This window comes from Meles meles, chromosome 13, assembly GCF_922984935.1.
Source record: "Meles meles chromosome 13, mMelMel3.1 paternal haplotype, whole genome shotgun sequence".
In the NCBI taxonomy this organism is placed as follows: domain Eukaryota; kingdom Metazoa; phylum Chordata; class Mammalia; order Carnivora; family Mustelidae; genus Meles; species Meles meles.
In genome coordinates, this window is record NC_060078.1 from 53,831,392 (window position 1) to 53,851,834 (window position 20,443).

Here is a 20,443-nt window from a genome sequence, read left to right on the forward strand (position 1 = left end):
AAGAAACCATAGTTGAGCATAAAGCGTAACTCTGGGCTTTTGGGCAAAAGTAAGAGACACGAGAGTATATTTGTAGTGAAGGATTCCTTTCATTTTTCACATGTTCACAGTTTCTTTAAAAATCAGGAGTGAACAACAGATGAATGGATAAAGAAGATGTGGTGTATATATACAATGGAATACTATGCAGCCATCAAAAAACTCATATCCCAACTCATATCCCAAGTAGAGTCCATTATTGGCAATGGAAAGGACAGATTTTGCCTCCAGAGGTGAAGAGTGAACATTTCAGCCCTTTTAGGTCAATATAAGAATTAGGTCTCACAGTCAAAGCAGACAATTGATGGAACCTTTATAGAGTAGTTTCTCAAATGAGTAGGTGTGCTAAGTTTGCTAGATTTTTTAAAACTGGGTATGTTTTCTCCTCACTTAGATTTTAATTCCCCTAACATATTGAGGACAAGAGTCTACACATGACTCCAACGCCACCAGATGAAATAAGCACACCTCCCACACAGAGCGAGAGTCCCTGGCAAAATCTCATCCATGTCTCCCTCAGCCCCATGTGATATGAGCCTGATGAGCATATCTTCCCAAGTTTTAAAAATAGCATAATGAGCCATGAGGTTGGCTGACTGAGTTTTCAGGATGAAATGGAGAAACTACAATTTCAAAGGTCATCTGGTATTAAACATCTAAATGAGGTACTTGCCTTGAAAGACATGGAAACACACTGGATTTTATTCCTCATGTTTCCAGGACTCATAACTATACGATTAAGATAACAACATTGTACACTGGGACACATACAGATTTGCTTCTGCTGAAGCCAGGGTGACCTGTAACTATCAGCAATAAATAGTTCTTAGGAGAAAACGAAGTATAGCATCCTGGGTCAAAACCTTTCAGTACTGAGGGCTGGCCTGGGGGTGGACCAGCATTTATCAACCATGGTACCACTGACATTTTGAACCGGACAATTCTTTGTTTTGGGGGGCTGCCCTGGGCTTTGAGAGACATTCAGCAGCATGCCTGGCATCAACACACAGTCATGTCTACACGCTGCCCACTGGGCCCCCGTGGGCAAAATCACCTCAGGTTGAGAAGTTCTGGGTTAGACAATTTGTTCTTGTGCTAAGTCGGTGTCCCAACTTCCTTCAAGCCTTGGCTATGTCGCCCAACTCTCTGAGCCCACTTCGCCATCTGCAAATGAGTGGCTTGAAGTAAATAATTTCTCAGATCCTTCTCAGCTATTAAAGTCTGTAGCTAGACTCATACATGTGATATTTTCTATGTAGATCTATTTAGGAAACCATCTCACATTAAATATTTGTTTTCTCTTAAAGTCCTTGTTCATTGATTTAGGAAAAATGTATCTTAAAATACATCCATGTTGGACAATCCAGAATACTTGGCAGGGTTTCTGCCTTCAAGTGTATTGGCCCTATAATCTCATGGGTCAGGCTCAAACTCATATGGTGTCAGGGGAAAGGTTAGGCCAATAACAGAATTTTGTGGACTATAGTGTAAGACAGTATGGAGTGGTGCCTTGTGCTAACTGGAGAGAACAGGCTCACCTGGGACATGAAGCCCATCCACTGGCCCTTCATGACCCCAAATGGTTTCAAAGCCTTGATTCTGACTCAACCACTGTCTGCAGGTTTCCTTTCCCGCCCAAACACTGTGAGAGGGTAGTAACAGACAGCAACCAGGAATGGAGTAAAAGAAAAGCAACCCATTCTAACTCGAACCTCAATTCCTTCTTTCAGAAACCCTTAGTCCCAGTTTTTTTTTTTTTAAGGACTTTATTTATTTATCTGACAGAGATCACAAGTAGGCAGACAGGCAGGCAGAGAGAGCAAGGGAAATAGGCTCCCTGCCAAGCAGAGAGCCCGATGTGGGGCTCTATCCCAGGACCCTGAGATCATGACCTGAGCCAAAGGCAGAGGCTTTAACCCACTGAGCCACCAGGCGCCCGTTTAGTCCCATTTTTTAAGATTTACTTTTTGCATCATAAAATTCTGATGTTTTGGTGTTTGTATGTGGGGGAGATGGTTTAAAGAAAATTTCACTTTCTTTTTTCTGAAAATACTGTGTTTAGATGAAAGCCTGGAAAGATTTTAACCGCCCCCCCCCCCCCAATATTTTTAACAGCTGGGTTGAGTTGAAGAAAAATGCAAGCAGCTACAATGACTAAGAACTTCCACTGTAAATTGGAGGAAACGCCCCCTATGGGCAAGTCTGAGCTCTGCAGGACTCCGAGAGTCCGGTCGGCTTGGTGTGGGCTGTTCTGCGATGTTGCCTGGATACGGATTACTGTGAAAGGCTGGGAAATGATGACCTGGCCTCCTACACAGGGGACAAGAACAGTGCAGCCAGACCACAAGCCAGTTTCCTTTAAAGGAGGGGACACTAAACCAAGAAACCCTTTTTCTTTCCCATTACTAACGCCATAAATATGCTAACACGTTACAGTGGAACAGTGCTGCGCACGCTTCGCCCTGAATCTTCATGGAAAAATAAGAGTCTCCCTATGGACTCCACCCAACACGAAAACAGATGGACCACGTCTCAAAAGGAAACTTTACCGTGAAAGAATCTCAAGGCCCTTTAGCTCTCCAGCTCTGTTTGCAGAATTAATAAGCTGCAGATGTATTCTGAAGTGAAGAAAAAGCCAATCCCACTCTCATCCCTTAAGAGTGCTTGAACGTCTAGATGGTGCTGAGTAGGGTCTCCGTGCAACTTGGAACTAATTCTGATCAGCAGAGCTGGGAGCCAGTCAACTTAGTCATGCAAAGCCTGGTTAAGAACTTCTTTAACTTGTTAAAACAGAGTCTCTAGTTTGTTTAAAAAAGACAAAAGGGAAATGTTGTTGTCCCTGTTAGCATAGGCACAAATGTTAACAGCCACATGCCATGGTGGTGAGTAAGGGCTTTGCTGGCCGAGTTCTTAATCATGAGAGCTCACATCTATCAAGCTGTCTGTAAAGCAGGGACACAGCCCACATGGATTACTGGAGGAGGGATTACTGGAAATTCCTTCACGAAGGGAAGGAAAAATACGCTGGACTCTGGAAAGTAAATCACATGCTGGACGGTGTTTGCCCTACAGACTGCAGTGTGTCTCAGCTTCCCATCCTCAGCAGAGGAGTAACAATCCCCAGCTGGGCTGAAGACAAGTACTTCTCCAAGCGGCTCCCAGGACCTTCTAGAAACCCTGAAAGGGCCAGTCATGCCCACCCTTTGAAGCCCTGGGCTCTCAGCCGGCTAAGCTTGTCGTTTTGACTGGACCAAGCCGGTGTGGCCTTGGGGTTCCCTAGCTGGGCCCCCTCACCCGTCCCCACACTTCTTCCCCAGGGCCAGAATGAGTCAAGCTCCTCCCCTGCCCTACCCCAACCCCAGCCCAAAGGTAGGAGAGCTGAGCTTACACCTTGCTTATGACTGGATGGGTGGGAGAAGCTGGGGCACCATGACAGCAAGTCCCATCACAGGAAGCTGTCTGTAAGCCAACCCCCCCTCAAAGGGCGTATTCTGGGAGTCCCATCCACTTCACCAGTGGGGAACCCTCCTGAGTCTCCCAGGCAGCCCACCCTGGCCCTTTGGATTGGCTCATTCACCATTTCTGAGACTGTGGTTCCCTAGACCTCCCCATAGCAGAAACACTTAGGACAGTCGCTAATTCCCAGGACCCTGAGTCAGACTTTGTCTTTAGTTCACTCTTAAAACCAGGAAGTTCGAGAAACAATCACGAGAACAGTGATTCTCAGTGGCAAGGGGAAAGTAGAGGGTTGGGGTGGGGGGTGTGGAGTGGGAAAGGCAGCTGGCAAAGCTAGATCTGGAGAGAAGGAGACGTGTAGTTTTTAAAAGTACATTCGATATGATAACACAGATTCACATTAGGAAAAACGGGCATAGAAATCCCATTATCTGATAGGACAAAGTAGTAAACAAAACTTGAATAAAATCTACTCGGGGAGCCTAGCTATCTGCACCTTTCCTGGGACTTTGCCTCCTCACTCCACCCCAGGACTGTCAGAGAGCTTTGGGGCCTCTGTCCTGCTCATCAAATTGTGGCTCCTGAGCTTGGCTGTGTACCAGCCCCCCTGGGGTAGGACTGTGCTCTGTACTTTTCACAAACCTCGTTCCTGGATTTTGGAATCACTGACCTGGTCTGGAGGCTGTGGCAGGTTTTGCAGCATTCAGGGCTGGCAACAACATTGTTTTTTCCAGTCTCTCCCAACCCTGCTGCCTGCGGCAAACGGGGTCATTTCAACCAGAGAAGGAGCGGAGTGGAAGCCAAGGCCTCTGCACCAAAAGCTTTCCAGATCGGGGGGCACCCAGGCCGGAGTCAGGCACTTTATGGCTGTGAGGAGCAGGTTAGCTAGCCTATCACCTGGCATGCACGTGAAACTCGGGAATTACTTCTAAATGGCTGTAACCTTCTATCTGCTTATTTTCACCTGACCAATTCTCCTGTTCTTTCAGTCCTCAAGGACCTGAATCTGTGCTTGCCTGCTTGTCCAGTGTAGGGGAACACTTGGGTCTGTCTCTGTCTAATCCTCTCAGTCACTAGGATCAAGGTAGTAGTTTTCATTCATTCATCATTCATTCATTCATCAAGAACTTGGACCCAACAACGTAAGGGAGACAGAATATCAGTGATTGAGAACTTGGAGGTAGGCAGAGCTGACCAATTCAGACTCATCCTTGTAGGAGAGGCTGGATTCAGGTTGTTTTACTTCTCTGAGCCTTAGTTTCCTTGTCTGTAAAATGGGGATTATGGAAGCTACTGCCTAACAGTATTGTAAGGACGATGTGGTAAGTGCTTAGCAGTCACTTTTTATTATTTCAGAAATGACTCTAGAAAAAGGGCTCCAAAACAAGCATGTGACACCAGGCCAGTACTTACAGGGAAAGCTGGTATGTTACATGCACAGCCTGAAACACAGGACGGAAGGCTGTCTATGCAGGGTTACGGGTACACAGGCAGGAATGAACAGGAAGAACACTTTCAACTACCCACATCCATTTTTGTTACGCAAAGTTCTTAAAACAAGTCCTTTCTCTTACATACATGAAACAGCTCCCCACCCCCCAACTCCAATGCTGTGTATACCAAGAGTCTGTTTGGAAAATAATTTTCATGTTCATGGTTAGACCAGAAGTAAATTTCAGCTGTAACTGCATCCTCATAAAACCCAATTAATGGAATCTGAATTAAACTTTTAAAGTCATAGGTTCCATAAGATATTTCACTATAAAACAGACCCCAAACAACTGCTTATACAAAAACCCTATCTAAACCAGCACACGCGTGCACACGCACGCACACGCACACACACACCCCTTGTCGTTTTCTCCTCCTTTCCCCTGCTTTATTTTTCTTCATCAGTACTGACCACCATCTGATACACTAATGTTCCCTCCACTCAGACGTAAGCCCTGTGAAAGGCACGGAGTTCTCCCCGCGCCTAGAGCAGAGTCTGGCACACATAGGCATTGGTACTTATTTGTCAAATGAACACGTTAACTGATACATCACTGAAGATAGTCCAATAACCCTGCAAATGACTTGCAGGTTGTAGAGCTTCCTCTCCTAAGAGATGGTCCTCCAAGTGCAATTTCAAGACACTTACAGATCTTGTCATTATGAAGTGCCTTTCTCAAGTCCCTCTGGGTCGTTCTCCAGGGCTGTGGGCCACCTTTACGTACTCATGAGATGGTAATGGATGCCAGCAGGTCTGTGGTGGCTTCTTAACTGGCTTCCCCACACACTGGGGTTCAGCTTTTCCAGCGCCTGGAGTCTGCCAGCCCAAGCCAGTTTTGGTCTTTCCATAGTTCTGCCGCTCTGTTGAAAATACGTTAACTAAAAAGAACTGAACCGACAACCCCGTGCCATAGTAACATTGGCTTCTAGTCAGTTGTCCACACAGCCCGAGAAGCTTCTCCGGTGGGCTGTCCATCCCTCCTCACCCACCACAGCAGGGCAAGGAAAGGTGGTGATCCACCTACTAGGGGTGATCCACCCACTATTGTTTCCATGTGGCAGTGACAGAAATGTCTCATTGCTGGAAGATCCAAGTATTAAAAGACTGAAGACAAGGTCTTTTGTATATCAGGAAATGAAAATTTCTCATAAGCCATACCATACCTCTCCACCAAATTATTTTCATTCCAAACCACAGTCTCTGTTTTCTCTAATAAAAAAGAAAAACAAACAAACAAACAAAAAACCAAAAAGCCACAAACCTTTGCTCAGGGAGTTAGTATATTTTATAACCCAAGCTCGTCTTTTTTTTCCTTCTAATTCTGTAGCCCCAGCACCGCTCTGAGTGTATATGTGTGGGCAGCTCTAGACTCCCACCTAAATATCCCCAACTCTGAAAGACGAGCAGGACCTGCCTGACTTCCCTCTCCCTGAACTAGGGCCTGGGAACAGTCTTTAGGCATTAAGTTGGGGGATCAAAGGGCTCATTTCATTTACCTCTCCTTTCTCGACAGTCACTGTCCCATGTTGCTCATGTTCCCTGTCTGAAAGCATGGTTACGTGTGTTTTCTGTAGTTTTCTGGTGTATTAGGTGAGTGAGTAGATCTGGTCCTTGATATGTTATCTTAGTGCAAGCCGAATGTGCAAACTATGGTCACATTCAGCCTTGGAGGGGTTAGGTCACTTGCCTCAGGTCACCACTAGTCACCAGTAGAGCTGAATCTCTAGGCAGTCCCTGTCTGCCTCTGAAATCTCAGCTTTCAAGCACTATGATCTGCTGCCTTCCTGTGAGCTTCCTCCCCTTAAGGTCCACATCTCTCTATGAAAAGGCAGGAACTCTGGGACAGGTGTTTGTTTCCATTGTGATCTGACCCCTTTGTGTTCTGACTCCTTTGCAGCTTAAACCCAAGTTGGAACCAGAGGGCAGTCCAGAGAACTAGGCTGGACAGAGTCCACATTGATGGGCCATTACTAGGTGGGCTAACTGTCCAATGTTAAGATACTTTAGATTTCGTTCATGTATTAGTATCCTAAACTTGTTAATTCATTCAACAAACACTTACTGAGAGCTTATTATGTGCTAGGCACTGTGCTAAGCACTGGTGTTATAGCAGCGAACAAGATAGATGTGAGGCTCACCGTCTAGCAGGGGAAGGCCAAGAGAATAACCAAATAGATAAGAACCCGTCCGATAGATAGTGGTAAACTAGATAAAGCAGGAATGTGGACGAGCCATATCTCTGAGTACTTATCTAAAACCCAACACAGATGTCCACATGCCCCGCTGGACTCCCTCCACCACTCCCACACCTGTAGGAGCTCGCTAACAAGGGCTCAGACGAAACAAGGCAGGGCGATGAGCAACAGTAGGGGCTGCTCCAGAGTGGGTGGTCCCAGATGCTGAGACCGAATGACAGCATTTCACATCGACTGCCGTTAGAAGGAAAGAGTACTCCATGCAGAGGGAACAGTGAATACAAAAACCCTAACTGGTAACTCTTCTTCCTCCTTAGCAAGCATCCATGCCCAAGCGTGCACACCACACGCATGCGTGCGCACACACACATGCTAACCTGAAAACTTGTAAACACCTTTCCTTCCTACATTGCCAGGCTCCTGAAGTGGATTCTTCTTTAGGAACTCAGGCGGAGTGACAGCAGGACCAGGAGGCCAAGGGGTCAGGGTCCCAGCCTCAAATCTCATCTTTGCTTCTCAAGGTCATTGTGAAGATCACATGAGACAAGATATACTTTCCAAATGTATCTTGTCCGTTGTACAAACTGAGTGTAAGTGACTTACTCTTCAAATGCCTGCTGAAACTGCTAAAACTGTTAAGGAGGGAGGAATGACCAATACTCTAATGACTGTTCTTATTATTTTTGTTTCTTTTGCAAAATTAGAAAGAAAAATGACTTCCATTCTAGCCGAGAATCGGTAATTCCACCTACATTCTGGTTCCTACAGGTGGTTTGAGGTTTTCAGTATAATGCAAAAGTCAAGAACACAAGCCTGGACAGAAATGCCGACTCTGACACAGACGACATTGTGACCTTGAGCAGAATACTAAGCCTCTCTGGGGAACAACAGGACCTGCTTCAGAGCGTCTGCCAGGATTAAGGAGGATAATGCATTCAAAGGGCTGGGCGTAGCCCTCCGCAGAGAGAACTCTTACCCTTCAGTGGCTGGGAAAATCCTTCCACTCTGACATTTCAGCTAAAAATACTTATTTTCATCACATGACCAAGAGGCACTTCCGGCCCTTCTCTCACCCTCATTCGGCCTGGCTGGCTGGCTGGAGGACTGTGAAGTGGGCAGAACGGCCCAGCCAGCTCCCAGCACCCGAGGAGGGATGTCGTTGACACCAAGCCACTGCTCACACTGACTGGCCCTGGCAGCCCCTTGGTGTGGGCATGGCTGCACAGGCAAACCTGTTTGTTTCTAGGCCCGGAGCAGCAGATGCACAGTGAGAGCCGTGTTTGCACAACTGGTTTCCATAGCAACAGGAACATCAGCAGGCAAGACATTCCTCAAGCCGGTAGGAAAACCCTCTGCCTCCACCCTGTACTTCCAGGTGAAAAGAAAGTTCCCACACGGAGCAGTGAGCAGATCCCTGAAGGCCAACTCTTTAGTGAAAAAGCCAAGAAAAAAGTCTGGGGCCAAAGTACACAAGGAGTTTGGACAAACATACAGCTATTCCCAGATGGGTTTAAATTTTTTTTTCCTGCAATGTACTTACAGGCAAATTCAACCAAGGTGTATGTACACATTGTTTACTTGGTGGCAACAAGGTCAAAGTTCATAATTCCTGAGGAGAAGGAATTGTGGCTTATGCCGTCAGCACACAGACAACAAAGGGCCATTATCATCTGCACATCATGCCAAAGTTGACTCAGGGTCAGCTTTCACCGGGAGATGGTGACCAACGACGCAGGGACAATCGTAGGACACAGAACTAATCTCCCAATTAAAAAGACCTCCCCCGGGGACCCTGACATAAGGGCCTAAAATCTCCATTTTTTTCACTTCCTCAGATGAGTCACCAGTGACCTCAGTATCCAGATTGCTATTCTTGGGAGATTAACACAGGATCAACTATTAATGTTCATCCCATGGTCCCCTGGAGCAGCTTCTCAGAAAGCTCCTTTCAACCAGCAAGTCCCTGAAGGATGGAGACACGGGACAGTAAGTGCTGTTGGGGAAAGACTTGGCCGAAGGTGCAGATATGGGTCAGAGGGCAGGCCGGAGTGGGTACGCAGAGGGGAGCCCTGGGACATAAATACGGACACTGGGTGCCTGCGAGAGGTCAGGAGGAGGGGGATGCCCTCCCCAGAAAAAGGGGAGGGAAAGCTGAAAGAGTAATGAATACCAGCTTCATATTTTGTCTAGAATTTACCTTTTTCTGGCCTAAAAATTCCCGTCATAATAATGCCACAGTACGGCCGTCTCCTTTGGTCATTACGCTCAGCAGAGAGCATAACACCAAGTACAACGTATCTCAGCAAGATTGGAGCCCCCAACTTTGGAAGGACCCTCTTCTGTCAGGACCCACCATATTTTCTTGGTTTAACTCTGTCTCCGGCAAAGCGTACTGAACACCCAAAATGCGTGCCAAGTTAAGCCGTCAGGCAGGGACTTGCCCTCCTGCCATGACTGCTGCCATCCGACAGCCCCACTGTGTATTCAAGAGGTGTCAAATGAACATGTAATGGTCTCCCAGTATTGTTTCCCGACTTCCTAACTGTTACTACATCCGGTCTCTACACACAAAGCCTGACTGATTCTTTTAAAATATAGGTTAGATCATCCTCAATCCCCCCTTAATGGATTCCCTTTCTACTAGGAATCACATCCAAAGCCTGTGCCGTGGCTCATGCCGTACATGCTGGGGCTTTCCTGATCTCCTCTCCAACCCCATCCCAGCTTCTCCTGCCCTTTGTGCTCCAGCCTCCCTGGCCTCCTTGGTGTTTCTCCGACGACCCACATACACTCTGGCCTTCTCTCTGCCTGCAATATTCTTTCCCCCAGAGAGCTGCACGGCCTATTCCTTCACTTTATTTAGGTCTCTGCTCAACTGCCGTCTCATCACCGCCTCATATAACACTGGATCATCCCCCCATCATCAGTCACTCTCTATCCTTTTACTCTGCTTTACTTTTCTTCATGGGCTATACCATATAACACTTTCCTCCTTATCTTAGATCACGCCATAGCACCTGACCCATTATACAGTTCTTCATGTATTTGCTTGTTTTCTGAATCCAATCAAGCATATTTCCTTCAGGAAAGCAAGGATTTTGTGGGAAACAGACAAGAGCTACAAGGCCAAACCTTGCCGCCACATTGAAATAGAAGAACCATAAAATGATAAAGGCTTGAACCAGACTGGTGGCTATGGCCAAGAATTAGAAGCACGTGGCACAAACAACGGAAAGGAAGAAAAAGTAAGATTTGGCAACAGATTGAAGAGGTTGTGAAAAGAAGGAGATCCAAAGAGACCTGAGGTTCTGAGCCCCAGTGGTCTGGAACTATGCTATCCAATATGGTGGCCCCCAGTGACATGTGGCAAGGGAGCACTGGAAATGTGGCTAGTGTGGATTGACATGTGCTATAAGTGGGAAAGACACGTGGGATTTCAAAGACTTTGTAAGAAAATAAATGCATGTAAAATGTCTCAATGATTTTTAAAATATTGATTACATATTGAAATGATAATAATTTATATATACTGAGTTAAATAGAATATATTATTAAAACTAATTCACCTCCTCTTTTTGTTTTTTTATGTGGCTACGAGAAAACTTTAAATTACATATGTCGTCTGCATTATATTTCTATTGGAAAGAGTGGTCCAGAATATAAATAGTGACACCATTGGTAGAAAGAAGGGAGCAAGGAAGAAAAAGGGCTACTTATTTTTAACTTTAAATTCAATTTATTAACATATAATGTATTATTAGTTTGAGGTAGAGGTTAGTGATACGTCAGTCTTCTGTAGCACCCAGTGCTCGTTAAATCACATGCCCACCTTAATGTCTTATCACCCAGTTGCCCCATCGCCCCACCTCCCACCCCTCCAGCAACCCTCAGTTTGTTTCCTATGATGAAGAGTCCCTTATGGTTTAGGGGCACCTGGGTGGCTCAGTGGGTTAAAGCCTCTGCCTTCGGCTCAGGTCATGTTCCCAGGGTCCTGGGATCAAGCCCCACATCAGGCTCTCTAATCAACAGGGAGCCTGCTTCCTCCTCTCTCTCTGCCTGCCTCTCTGCCTACTTGTGATCTCTGTCTGTCAAATAAATAAATAAATAAAATCTTAAAAAAAAAAAAGAGTCCCTTATGGTTTATTTCCCTCCCTGATTTCGTCTTTTATTTTTTCATCTCTTCCCCTATGATCCTCTTTTGTTTCTTAAATTCCACATATGAGTGAGATCATATAGTAATTCTTTCTCTGATTGACATATTTCACTTAGCATAATACCCTCTACTTCCATCCATGTCATTGCCAATGGCAAGATTTCATTTTTTGATGGCTGAGGAGTATTCCATTATATATATATATATAATGTGAAAATATATATGGGATATATATAATATATATAAATTTATATTTATATAAATATATATGTTTATATATGTAAATATATAATGTGATATATATATATCATATCTTCTTTATCCAGTCATCTATTGATGGATAACTGAGCTCCTTCCATAGTTGGGCTATTGTGGACATTACTGCTATAAACATTAGGTGTAGGTGCCCCTTTGGATCACTGCATTTGTATCTTGGGGTAAGTACCCAGTAGTGCAATTGCTGGGTCACAGGTTAGCTCTATTTTCAACTTTTTAAGGAACCTCCTTACTGTTTTCCAGAGAGGCTGCACCAGCTTGCTCTCCTAACAACAGCGCACGAGGGTTCCCCTTTCTCTGCATTTTCACCAACATCGGTTGTTTCCTGACTTACTAATTTTAGTCATTCTGACTGTGTGAGGTGGCATCTCATTCTGGTTTTGATTTGTATTTCCCTGATGCCAAGTGATGTTGAGACTTTTTTCCTGTGTCTGTGGCCTTCCTTGAAGAAAGGTCTGCTCATGTCTTCTGTCCATGTCTTGACTGGATTTGACCATCGAGTGTTGAGTTTGGTAAGTTCTTTATAGATTTTGGATACCAGTCCTTTATCTGATAAGACATTTCCAAATATCTTTTCCCATTCTGTCAGTTGTCTTTTGGTTCTGTCGACTGTTTCCTTTGCTGTGTAAAACCTTTTTATCTTGAGAAGTATCAATAGTTCATTTTTGCCTTAGTTTCCCTTGCCTTTGGAGACATGTCCACCAAGAAGTTGCTGTGGCTGAGGTCACAGAGGTTGCTGCCTGTGTTCTCTTCTAGGATTTTGATGGAGTCCTGTCTCACATTTAGGTCTTTTAAAATTTTGAGTTTCTTTTGTATGGTGTAACGAAATGTTCCAGTTTCATGCTTCTGCATGTGGCTGTCTAATTTTCCCAACACCATTTGCAGAAGAGACTACCTTTTTTCCACTAGATATTCTTTCCTGATTTGTCAAAGATCAGTTGACCATAGAGTTGAGGGTCCATTTCTGGATTCTCTATTCTGTTTCATTGATCTATGTATGTTTTTGTGCCAGTACCATACTGTCTTGATGATCATAGTTTTGTAATAGAGCTTGAAGTCTGGAACTGTGATAGCACCAGCTTTGGTTTTCTTTTTCAACATTCCTTTGGCTATTCGGAATCTTTTCTGGTTCCATACAAATTTTAGGATTATTTGTTCCAGTGCTGTGAAAAAAGTTGGTGGCATTTTGATAGGGAATGCCCTGAATGTGTAGATTATTCTAAGTAAGACTAGATATTTTCACAATATTTGTTCTTCCAATCCATGAGCATGGAACATTTTTTCCATTTCTTTGTGTCTTCCTCAATTTCTTTCATGAGTGTTCTGTAGTTCTCTGAGTACAGATCCTTTGCCTCTTTGGTTAGGTTTATTCCTAGGTATCTTATGGTTTTGGGTGCAACTGTAAATGAGATTGACTCCTTAATTTCTCTTTTTTCTGTCTCATTGTTAGTGTATAGAAATGCAACTGATTTTTGTGCATTGATTTCATATCCTGCCAACTTACTGAATTCCTGTATGAGTTCTAGCAATTTTGGGATGGAGTCTTTCGGTTTTCCACATAGAGTATCATGTCATCTGCAAAGAGTGAGAGTTTTACTTCTTTGCCAATTTGGATGCCTTTTATTTCTTTTTATTGTCTGATTGCTGAGGCTAGGACTTCTAATACTATGTTGAACAACAGTGGTGATAATAGACATCCCTGCCATGTTCCTGATCTTAGAGGAAAAATTCTGTTTTCCCCATTGAGAATGATATTTGCTGTAGGCTTTTCATAGACGGCTCTCATGATATTGAGATCTGGTCTCTCTATCCCTACACTGTGAGGAGTTTTAATCAAGAAAGGATGCTCTATTCTGTAAGATGATTTTTTTTTTAAAGATTTTATTTATTTATTTGACAGAGAGAGATCACAAGTAGGCAGAGAGAGAGAGCGCACGAGGAAGAAGCAGACTCCCTGCTGAGTAGAGAGCCCCATGCGGGTCTGGATCCCAGGACCCTGGGATCATGACCTGAGCCTAAGGCAGAGGCTTAACCCACTGAGCCACCCGGGTGCCCTGTAAGATGCTTTTTCTGCAACTATTGAGAGGATCATATGGTTCTTGTCATTTATTTTATTAATGTAGTATATCACATTTATTTGTGGATGTTGAACCACCCTTGTGGTCCAGGAGTAAATCCCACATGGTCATGGTGAATAATCCTTTTACCGTATGGTTGGATCCTATTGGCGAGTATCTTGGTGAGAATTTTTGCATCCATGTTCATCATATATATTGTCTGTAATTCTCCTTTTGGGGGGTTCTTTGTCTGGTTTTGGGATCAAGCTAGTGCTGGCCTCATGGAGTTTGGAAGTTTTCCTTCCATTTCTATTTTTTTAAACAGCTTCAGAAAAATAGGTATTAATTCTTCTTTAAATGTTTGGTAGAGGGGTGCCTTGGTGGCTCAGTGGGTTAAGCCTCTGCCTTCGGCTCGGGTCATGATCTCAGGGTCCTGGGATCAAGCCCCGCATCAGGCTCTCAGCTCAGCTGGGAGCCTACTTCCCTCTCTATCTGCCTGCCCCTCTGCCTACTTGTGATATTTCTCTCTCTGTGTCAAATAAATAATAAATAAAATCTTAAAAAAATAGTTTTAAATGTTTGGTAGAATTCTCCTAGGAAGCCATCCGGCCCTTGACTCATTTGTTGGGAGATTGATTACTGCTGAAATTTCCTTGCTGGAAATTTGTCAAAATGAAAGTTTACTTTGCATTATTCGTACAATGAATTTGGTTATTAACTGGCTTATATAATTGGCTGCTCCTATGATAGGGGTATAGATATTTAAAAGTGTTAGATATTCTTGTTGGATAGACCCTTTAATTATGATACAGTGTCCTTCCTCATTTCTTATTACAGTCTTTGGTTTAAAATCTAATTTGTCTGATATAAGGATTGCCACCCCAGCTTTCTCCTGATGTCCATTAGTATAATAAATAGTTTTCCACCCCATAACTTTAAATATGGAGTTTTCTTTGGGTCTAAAATGAGTCTCTTGCAGGTAGCATATCAATGGGTCTTGCTTTTTTTTATCTGATCTGATACCCTACATGTTTCGATTGGGGCATTTAGCCCATTTACATTCAGAGTAACTACTGAAAGATATGAATTAATGCCATTGTATTACCTATAAAATTACTGTTTCCATATATTGTTGCTGTTGCTTTCTGGTTTATGTTACCTTTGGGCTCTCTCTTCGCTTAAAGGATTCCTTTTAATATTTCTTGCAGGGCTTGTGATCACAAATTCTTTTAGCTTCTGTTTGTCCTAGAAGATTTTTATCTCTTCTTCTATTCTGAATGACATCCTAGTTAGATAAAGTATTCTTGGCTGCATACTTTCTCATTGAGCACCCTAAATATATCATGCCAGTCCTTTCTGATCTGTGGATTGGTTTGCTGCCAGTGTAGTGTTCCTACACTTGTGGGTTATGGACCTCTTGTCCTGAGTTGCTTTCAGGATTTTCTCTTTGTTGCTGAGATTTGCGAATTTCAGTGTTATATGTCGGGGTGTTGATCTATTTTTATTGATTTTGAGGGGGGTTCTCTGTGCCTCCTGGACTTGAATGTCTGTTTCTTTCCCCAGATTCGAGAAGTTCTCAGCTATAATTTGTTCATATATACCTTCTCCCCCCCCTTCCCCTTCTTCCAGGATCTCAATTACTCTAATTCTGTTTTGCTTTATGCTATCACTTATTTCTCAAATTCTTGCCTCGTGATCCAGTAGTTGTTTATCTCTCTTTTTCTCTGCCTCTTTATTCTCCATCATTTTGTTTTCTATATCACTAATTCTTTCTTCTGCCTCATTTGTCCTAGCAGGTAGAGCCTCCATTTTTTATTGCATCTCATTAATAACCATTTTTATTTCAACTTGCTTAGATTTAAGTTCTCTTATTTCTCCAAAAAGGGGTATTCCCTAGTGTCCTCTACACTTTTTTCAAGCCCAGCACTTGGTATCTTTATAATCATTATTCTGAACTTTAGTTCAACATCTTACTTTTATCCCTGCTGATTAGGTCCCTGGCAGTTAGTACTGCCTCTTATTCTCTTTTTTGAAGTGAGTTTTTCTGTCTTGTCATTCTTGCAGAAAGCGGTCACTTTTCTGTTTGTAGAGTTGCAGCTATTTTCTTAACTCTCTAGTTGAGTTCACAGGTATTCAGAATGATTTGATAGTTATTTAGCTGAATTCCTGAATTCCTGAAACTAAGATCTACCTACTCCTCCACCACCTTGGACTATCCTCGAAGAGGGACTATTATTAGTAACATATTAGAGGCTACAGTGAGGTTTGACCACCCACTTCCTCCAAATTTTGTGATACGGGAGATAGAGCTGCCCTCTGGGAGTTGGGTGAGAACAGATAAACATATCATTGGTTCAAAGCTGAGATACACAAATAACCTTTAAAGTTACAATGGTTTTCAGTCCAATATAGTGGGATCAGAACCTACCAGAGTATATTTAAATAGCTTAAGAAGAAAATGCGTCAGTCACAAGGGGCATTGGTTAGCAACGGAATATGGGAAAAAAGATCTCAACAAGGTAAACATGCACAGTACCTATCAAATCCTATCAAATCACTGTCCAGGAGGTTAATATCTGTCCAGGTTCTCTAGCCTGATACCATTAAGTAGAAGACCCCAGCCACAGGGGTGACCATCTAATTTACTATCCTCACCAATCCACTGTTGATAGCAAAAGAGTTACCGTTAGTCATTGTGTTGGGACAATAAACCAAGACTGTCCCAAGCAAATTAGAGGATATGGTCACTGTACCTCAACTAATTCTTTCTAGTTTATTCCTCTCATTGCAGCCTTCTGATTATACCAAATGTACCTAAGGCTAAGACATACATTTTAAAATGTATGACATTACTAAAAACTTGGATGCTTCTTACATTGATATAGACATTTAATACCAGGTTTATTCCTCACCCCCAAACTTGTTATTAATTTAATAATACATCTTATGGTCAATGACATCTTATAATCAAGTATACAGAGTAATTTGCAGTATGACACAAAGAAGAATTCACTGATCGGGATGCCCTCCCACCAGACATTTATTTCCCCTGCAAAATAATAAGTAAGTAACCTGGCTTTAAGCATCAGTTTCTTGCAAGCTTGGTTAGTTTGAACCGGTAACCTAAGACTGGCTTCTGAGTCTATAAGGCCAATGTCCAGATCAAGGACTGGGGTGAATTTACTGAGGTCATTCTGTCCCACAGAGACTTGTTTCAGATGTCCCCAACCCTCAGTGCCACGATGGGCACCATCATGACCCTTCTCCATTTGAAACTGGTAGAGATGACAGAGATCTGGCTTAGGTCTGTCAAGTTTTAAAGGCCAATAAGACATTAAAATGAAAGTAGGGCTGCAAGCAGAACTTGAATGAGGTGTGTATGGTCACACATAATCAGAAGAAGAAATTATTTTGCTTGTGTCTAATATAGCTACAGTTCAGATAAACCACCAAAGGTAAGAAGTGACTATACGCAGTTAACAAAGATATATATAGAGAGATAGATATAGATATAGATCTATATCAGGAATATAACATAGGTTTCACAGAAGAACCAAATTGGATTCACTAATGGTGCATTAGTGTTCGCGGCCTCTTAGGAATATAGTAGCCCCTCCTTTATCCACATGGATATGTGCCAAGACCCCTAGTGGATGCCTAAAACCACAGATAGTACCAAACCCTATATATATTATGTTTTTTTTTCCCAAATACACATACATATCTATGATAAAGTTTAATTTGTAAATTAGGCATTGTAAGAGATTAACAATAAGAAAATAGAACAACTATAACAATATACTGTAATAAGTCATGTGAATATGGTTTCTCTCCATACAAAATACCTTATTGTAAGTCACCTCCTTCACGATGTGAGATGACAAAATGCCTACATGATGAGATGAAGTGAGGTGAATGACATAAGCACTGTGACACAGTGCTGGGCTAGTGACCTTCTGACAACATTTCAGAAGGAGGACCATCTGCTTCTGGACCTCAGTCGACCATGGGTCACTGAAACCGCAGGTAAGGGGGTCTACTCTACAGCACTTTGGGAAAAGGCCCTGTGAGAAATTAATCACATCTGATACTGGCTCAGAAGGTCGTTGCGGGGGGGGTGGGGGGTGGGACATGGAAATGAAGTACGCTTATATAGGAAATATTCCAAAAATGTTATTAACAGTATGTTCCTTCAACAAAATAAACAGTAGTAAGATAATATGTAAAATGAGAAAAATAGTTGAAATCAACTTACTTATTTTGTCCAATTGTCTCAAAATCTTTCACAACAATTGCAAGGGAAGATGAAAAGTCCAGTGGTATACCCCTCAAGTCAAACTCCAAAATCTGTCCACAGAAAGGTTACAAGAAAAGTTGTTAAAAGGATGGGGGAATATAATAAGATGTACCGATACTAAATGTTGGGTCATTATCTTCACCACTGACAATCTTTTGAATTACTCAATTCTATAGTTAGAAAGAAGTGACCAAATTCCAAACCTGAAGGCTGCTGAGGGCTGTGGGAAAGCAAACCAGACTTAGTCTCAGAGGACCTGGGGGTGACTTCTGGCTTCCCATTTTCTAGGCTCTGTGACTATGGACAAGCCACCAAACCCACCTCATAGTCAGAGAATTTACTTAGTGCCCACCACAATGGGTTAGAAGAATAAAATAAAATGAACGCTTTTTTCACTGGTTGTTTTTAAATTACTTGCTCTTCCCAATCATGTTATTATCAAAGAGATGAACAATCTAAAAAAACATTTTCTAAAATGCATCAGCCTTTTAAGTCCCACAATGATGAGTTTGTAGTAGATGAGACTGTCATCTTCATGAAAGAAACCACTGTCTAATGGCAAACATAAAAAAAAAATCAGAAATGCCTTTTATTGATTATGTAACATATGAATTAAATAAAGCAGCATCTACTGATGATTTGATTCTCCTTGTAATGGGTTTAGAGTAGATGGAGAATGTGTCAGACTTCATTTTGGAATGCTAACCCCAACAGGTCTCGGGTTGCTATTTCATTTGGGTTAGAGTTCAGTTATAAAACCACAGTTGGGAAGTTTACTTGATAAATACATTTGCAATTTAAAAATTACATGTTGGAAACAAAGTGGGGTGAGATGGGTGATGTCCTGCGTATCTGCTCACGTGACCATATGTCTCTCTGCCATTGGCCACATGAATTGACCAAATATAAAGAAGCATGTTATGATTACTCAAAACCTGAAACATTAGATGTACACATGTAAATTTTTTTCAATTTGCTTTATTCTTGGAGCTCTGTACACAGTGCTAGGATCCAGAGCATCCACAGGAATCAACCAGACTGCTCTCTTGCTTTCACGGAACTGGCAGACCAGCTGGCCGTGTTCTGGGTTCCAGCGAAATCGCAAAGAAGCAGAATTACCTCTCAACATTCTGCTTCTCAGAAAGGCATTAAAAAAGTGTTCTGTCTTCACCTCATGCAGTGAAAAGGTAAAGTCTTTATCCTGTGGAGATGTTGAAACTAGTCGTGGGGGTGGGGGGAACTTTACAGTTGGCAGAAGGGAAGTCTACACAGCCCGGTGACTCAGTGAAAATAACAAAGACATTTATCACTGTGCTTATCCAGGAAGGTTTCAGTGGATTTTGGAAAAAACAATGGGGCTAATGATCATCTCTTAAAAAAATTAGTCAGTATAGGAAAATCCACTCAGTGGAAAGAATTAAAATTTTCACATATCTATAAATATATTCAACACGGAACCATTTACAAAATAGATACAAAGTCAATAGTGAGGGAAGTAAATAAATGATATTATATTCCTTCTACAGAATATTGCATGGTATTAAAAATACTTCTGAATGGAATGATATGGTATATGCTCAGGATATAATAGTAAGAAAAATTAGGATAGAAAACCGTATGTGCTATATGATGCTACTTTGCTAATCTCAACACATCATATTTTGTTATATATATTTATTCAATAAATATTTATTGATTGATATATCCCAGATGTTAATAGCAGTTGCTTCTAGATAGTGGGTGGGTGCAAAGGTAAATTTTTTTATGTTGCTCTGAAACTTTCAAAATGTCTACATTAAGGATATACCAGTTTATCAAAAGAGAAAAAAACAATAAAGGTCATTACTCAGCCAGAGTCATGGCTCTTGACTAGTGACATGCAGACAGGTTTTTTAAATACGGAGCTTTCCTCCTGGGACTCTGGAGATGATCTAATTCCACCCCGGCCCTACATATGCACCCCCAACATGCAACCTAACGGGACCACCATCACTCAGCAAACGCAGGGCTGCTCCAGGTTAGAACCCAGCCCTCTCACTCCCTGTCCAGGCCTCGCTCACTGCACTATTCTACAGGAGACATCATTGTGGTACATGTCCTTTGAACGGTTCTGCTGTCTCCAGGGCCACAAAGGGAGATGGAGGGGTGGGGGTACAATGCAGACATTCTTCTTCCAAAGGGAAAAGCTAACCCCTGACCGAAGATAGAACAATCACATGTAGCTCATCCACTGAAACAATCTTAAGAAAAATGAACTTACCTCGTTCCAGAACGGGTTGAGTTCATTGTCAACTTTCTTTGTTTTCTTTTTCTCATCTGCAAATAAAAATAGGGGATATCAATTAATTAAAAATACTCCTAGAACATGTATCATTTATTCATTCATTCAAACTGTGTGCCCACATTTTCCCACTCATTTGCCTAGAGTTGGGGCTACCTGAATCAAAGTTTTCCAAACTGAATGGCTTGTTTTGTTCT

At 42.5% G+C, this 20,443-nt stretch overlaps 1 protein-coding gene across 1 annotated transcript in view; it reads right to left on the reverse strand.

The window, feature by feature from the left end:
• Nucleotides 1–20,443, reverse strand: part of MYOF (myoferlin) — a 155,760-nt gene that overhangs the window by 111,836 nt on the left and 23,481 nt on the right. The window contains 2 exon segments of the mRNA XM_046027131.1: nucleotides 17,924–18,015; nucleotides 20,226–20,281. Coding sequence (XP_045883087.1) covers nucleotides 17,924–18,015; nucleotides 20,226–20,281 — 148 coding nt within the window.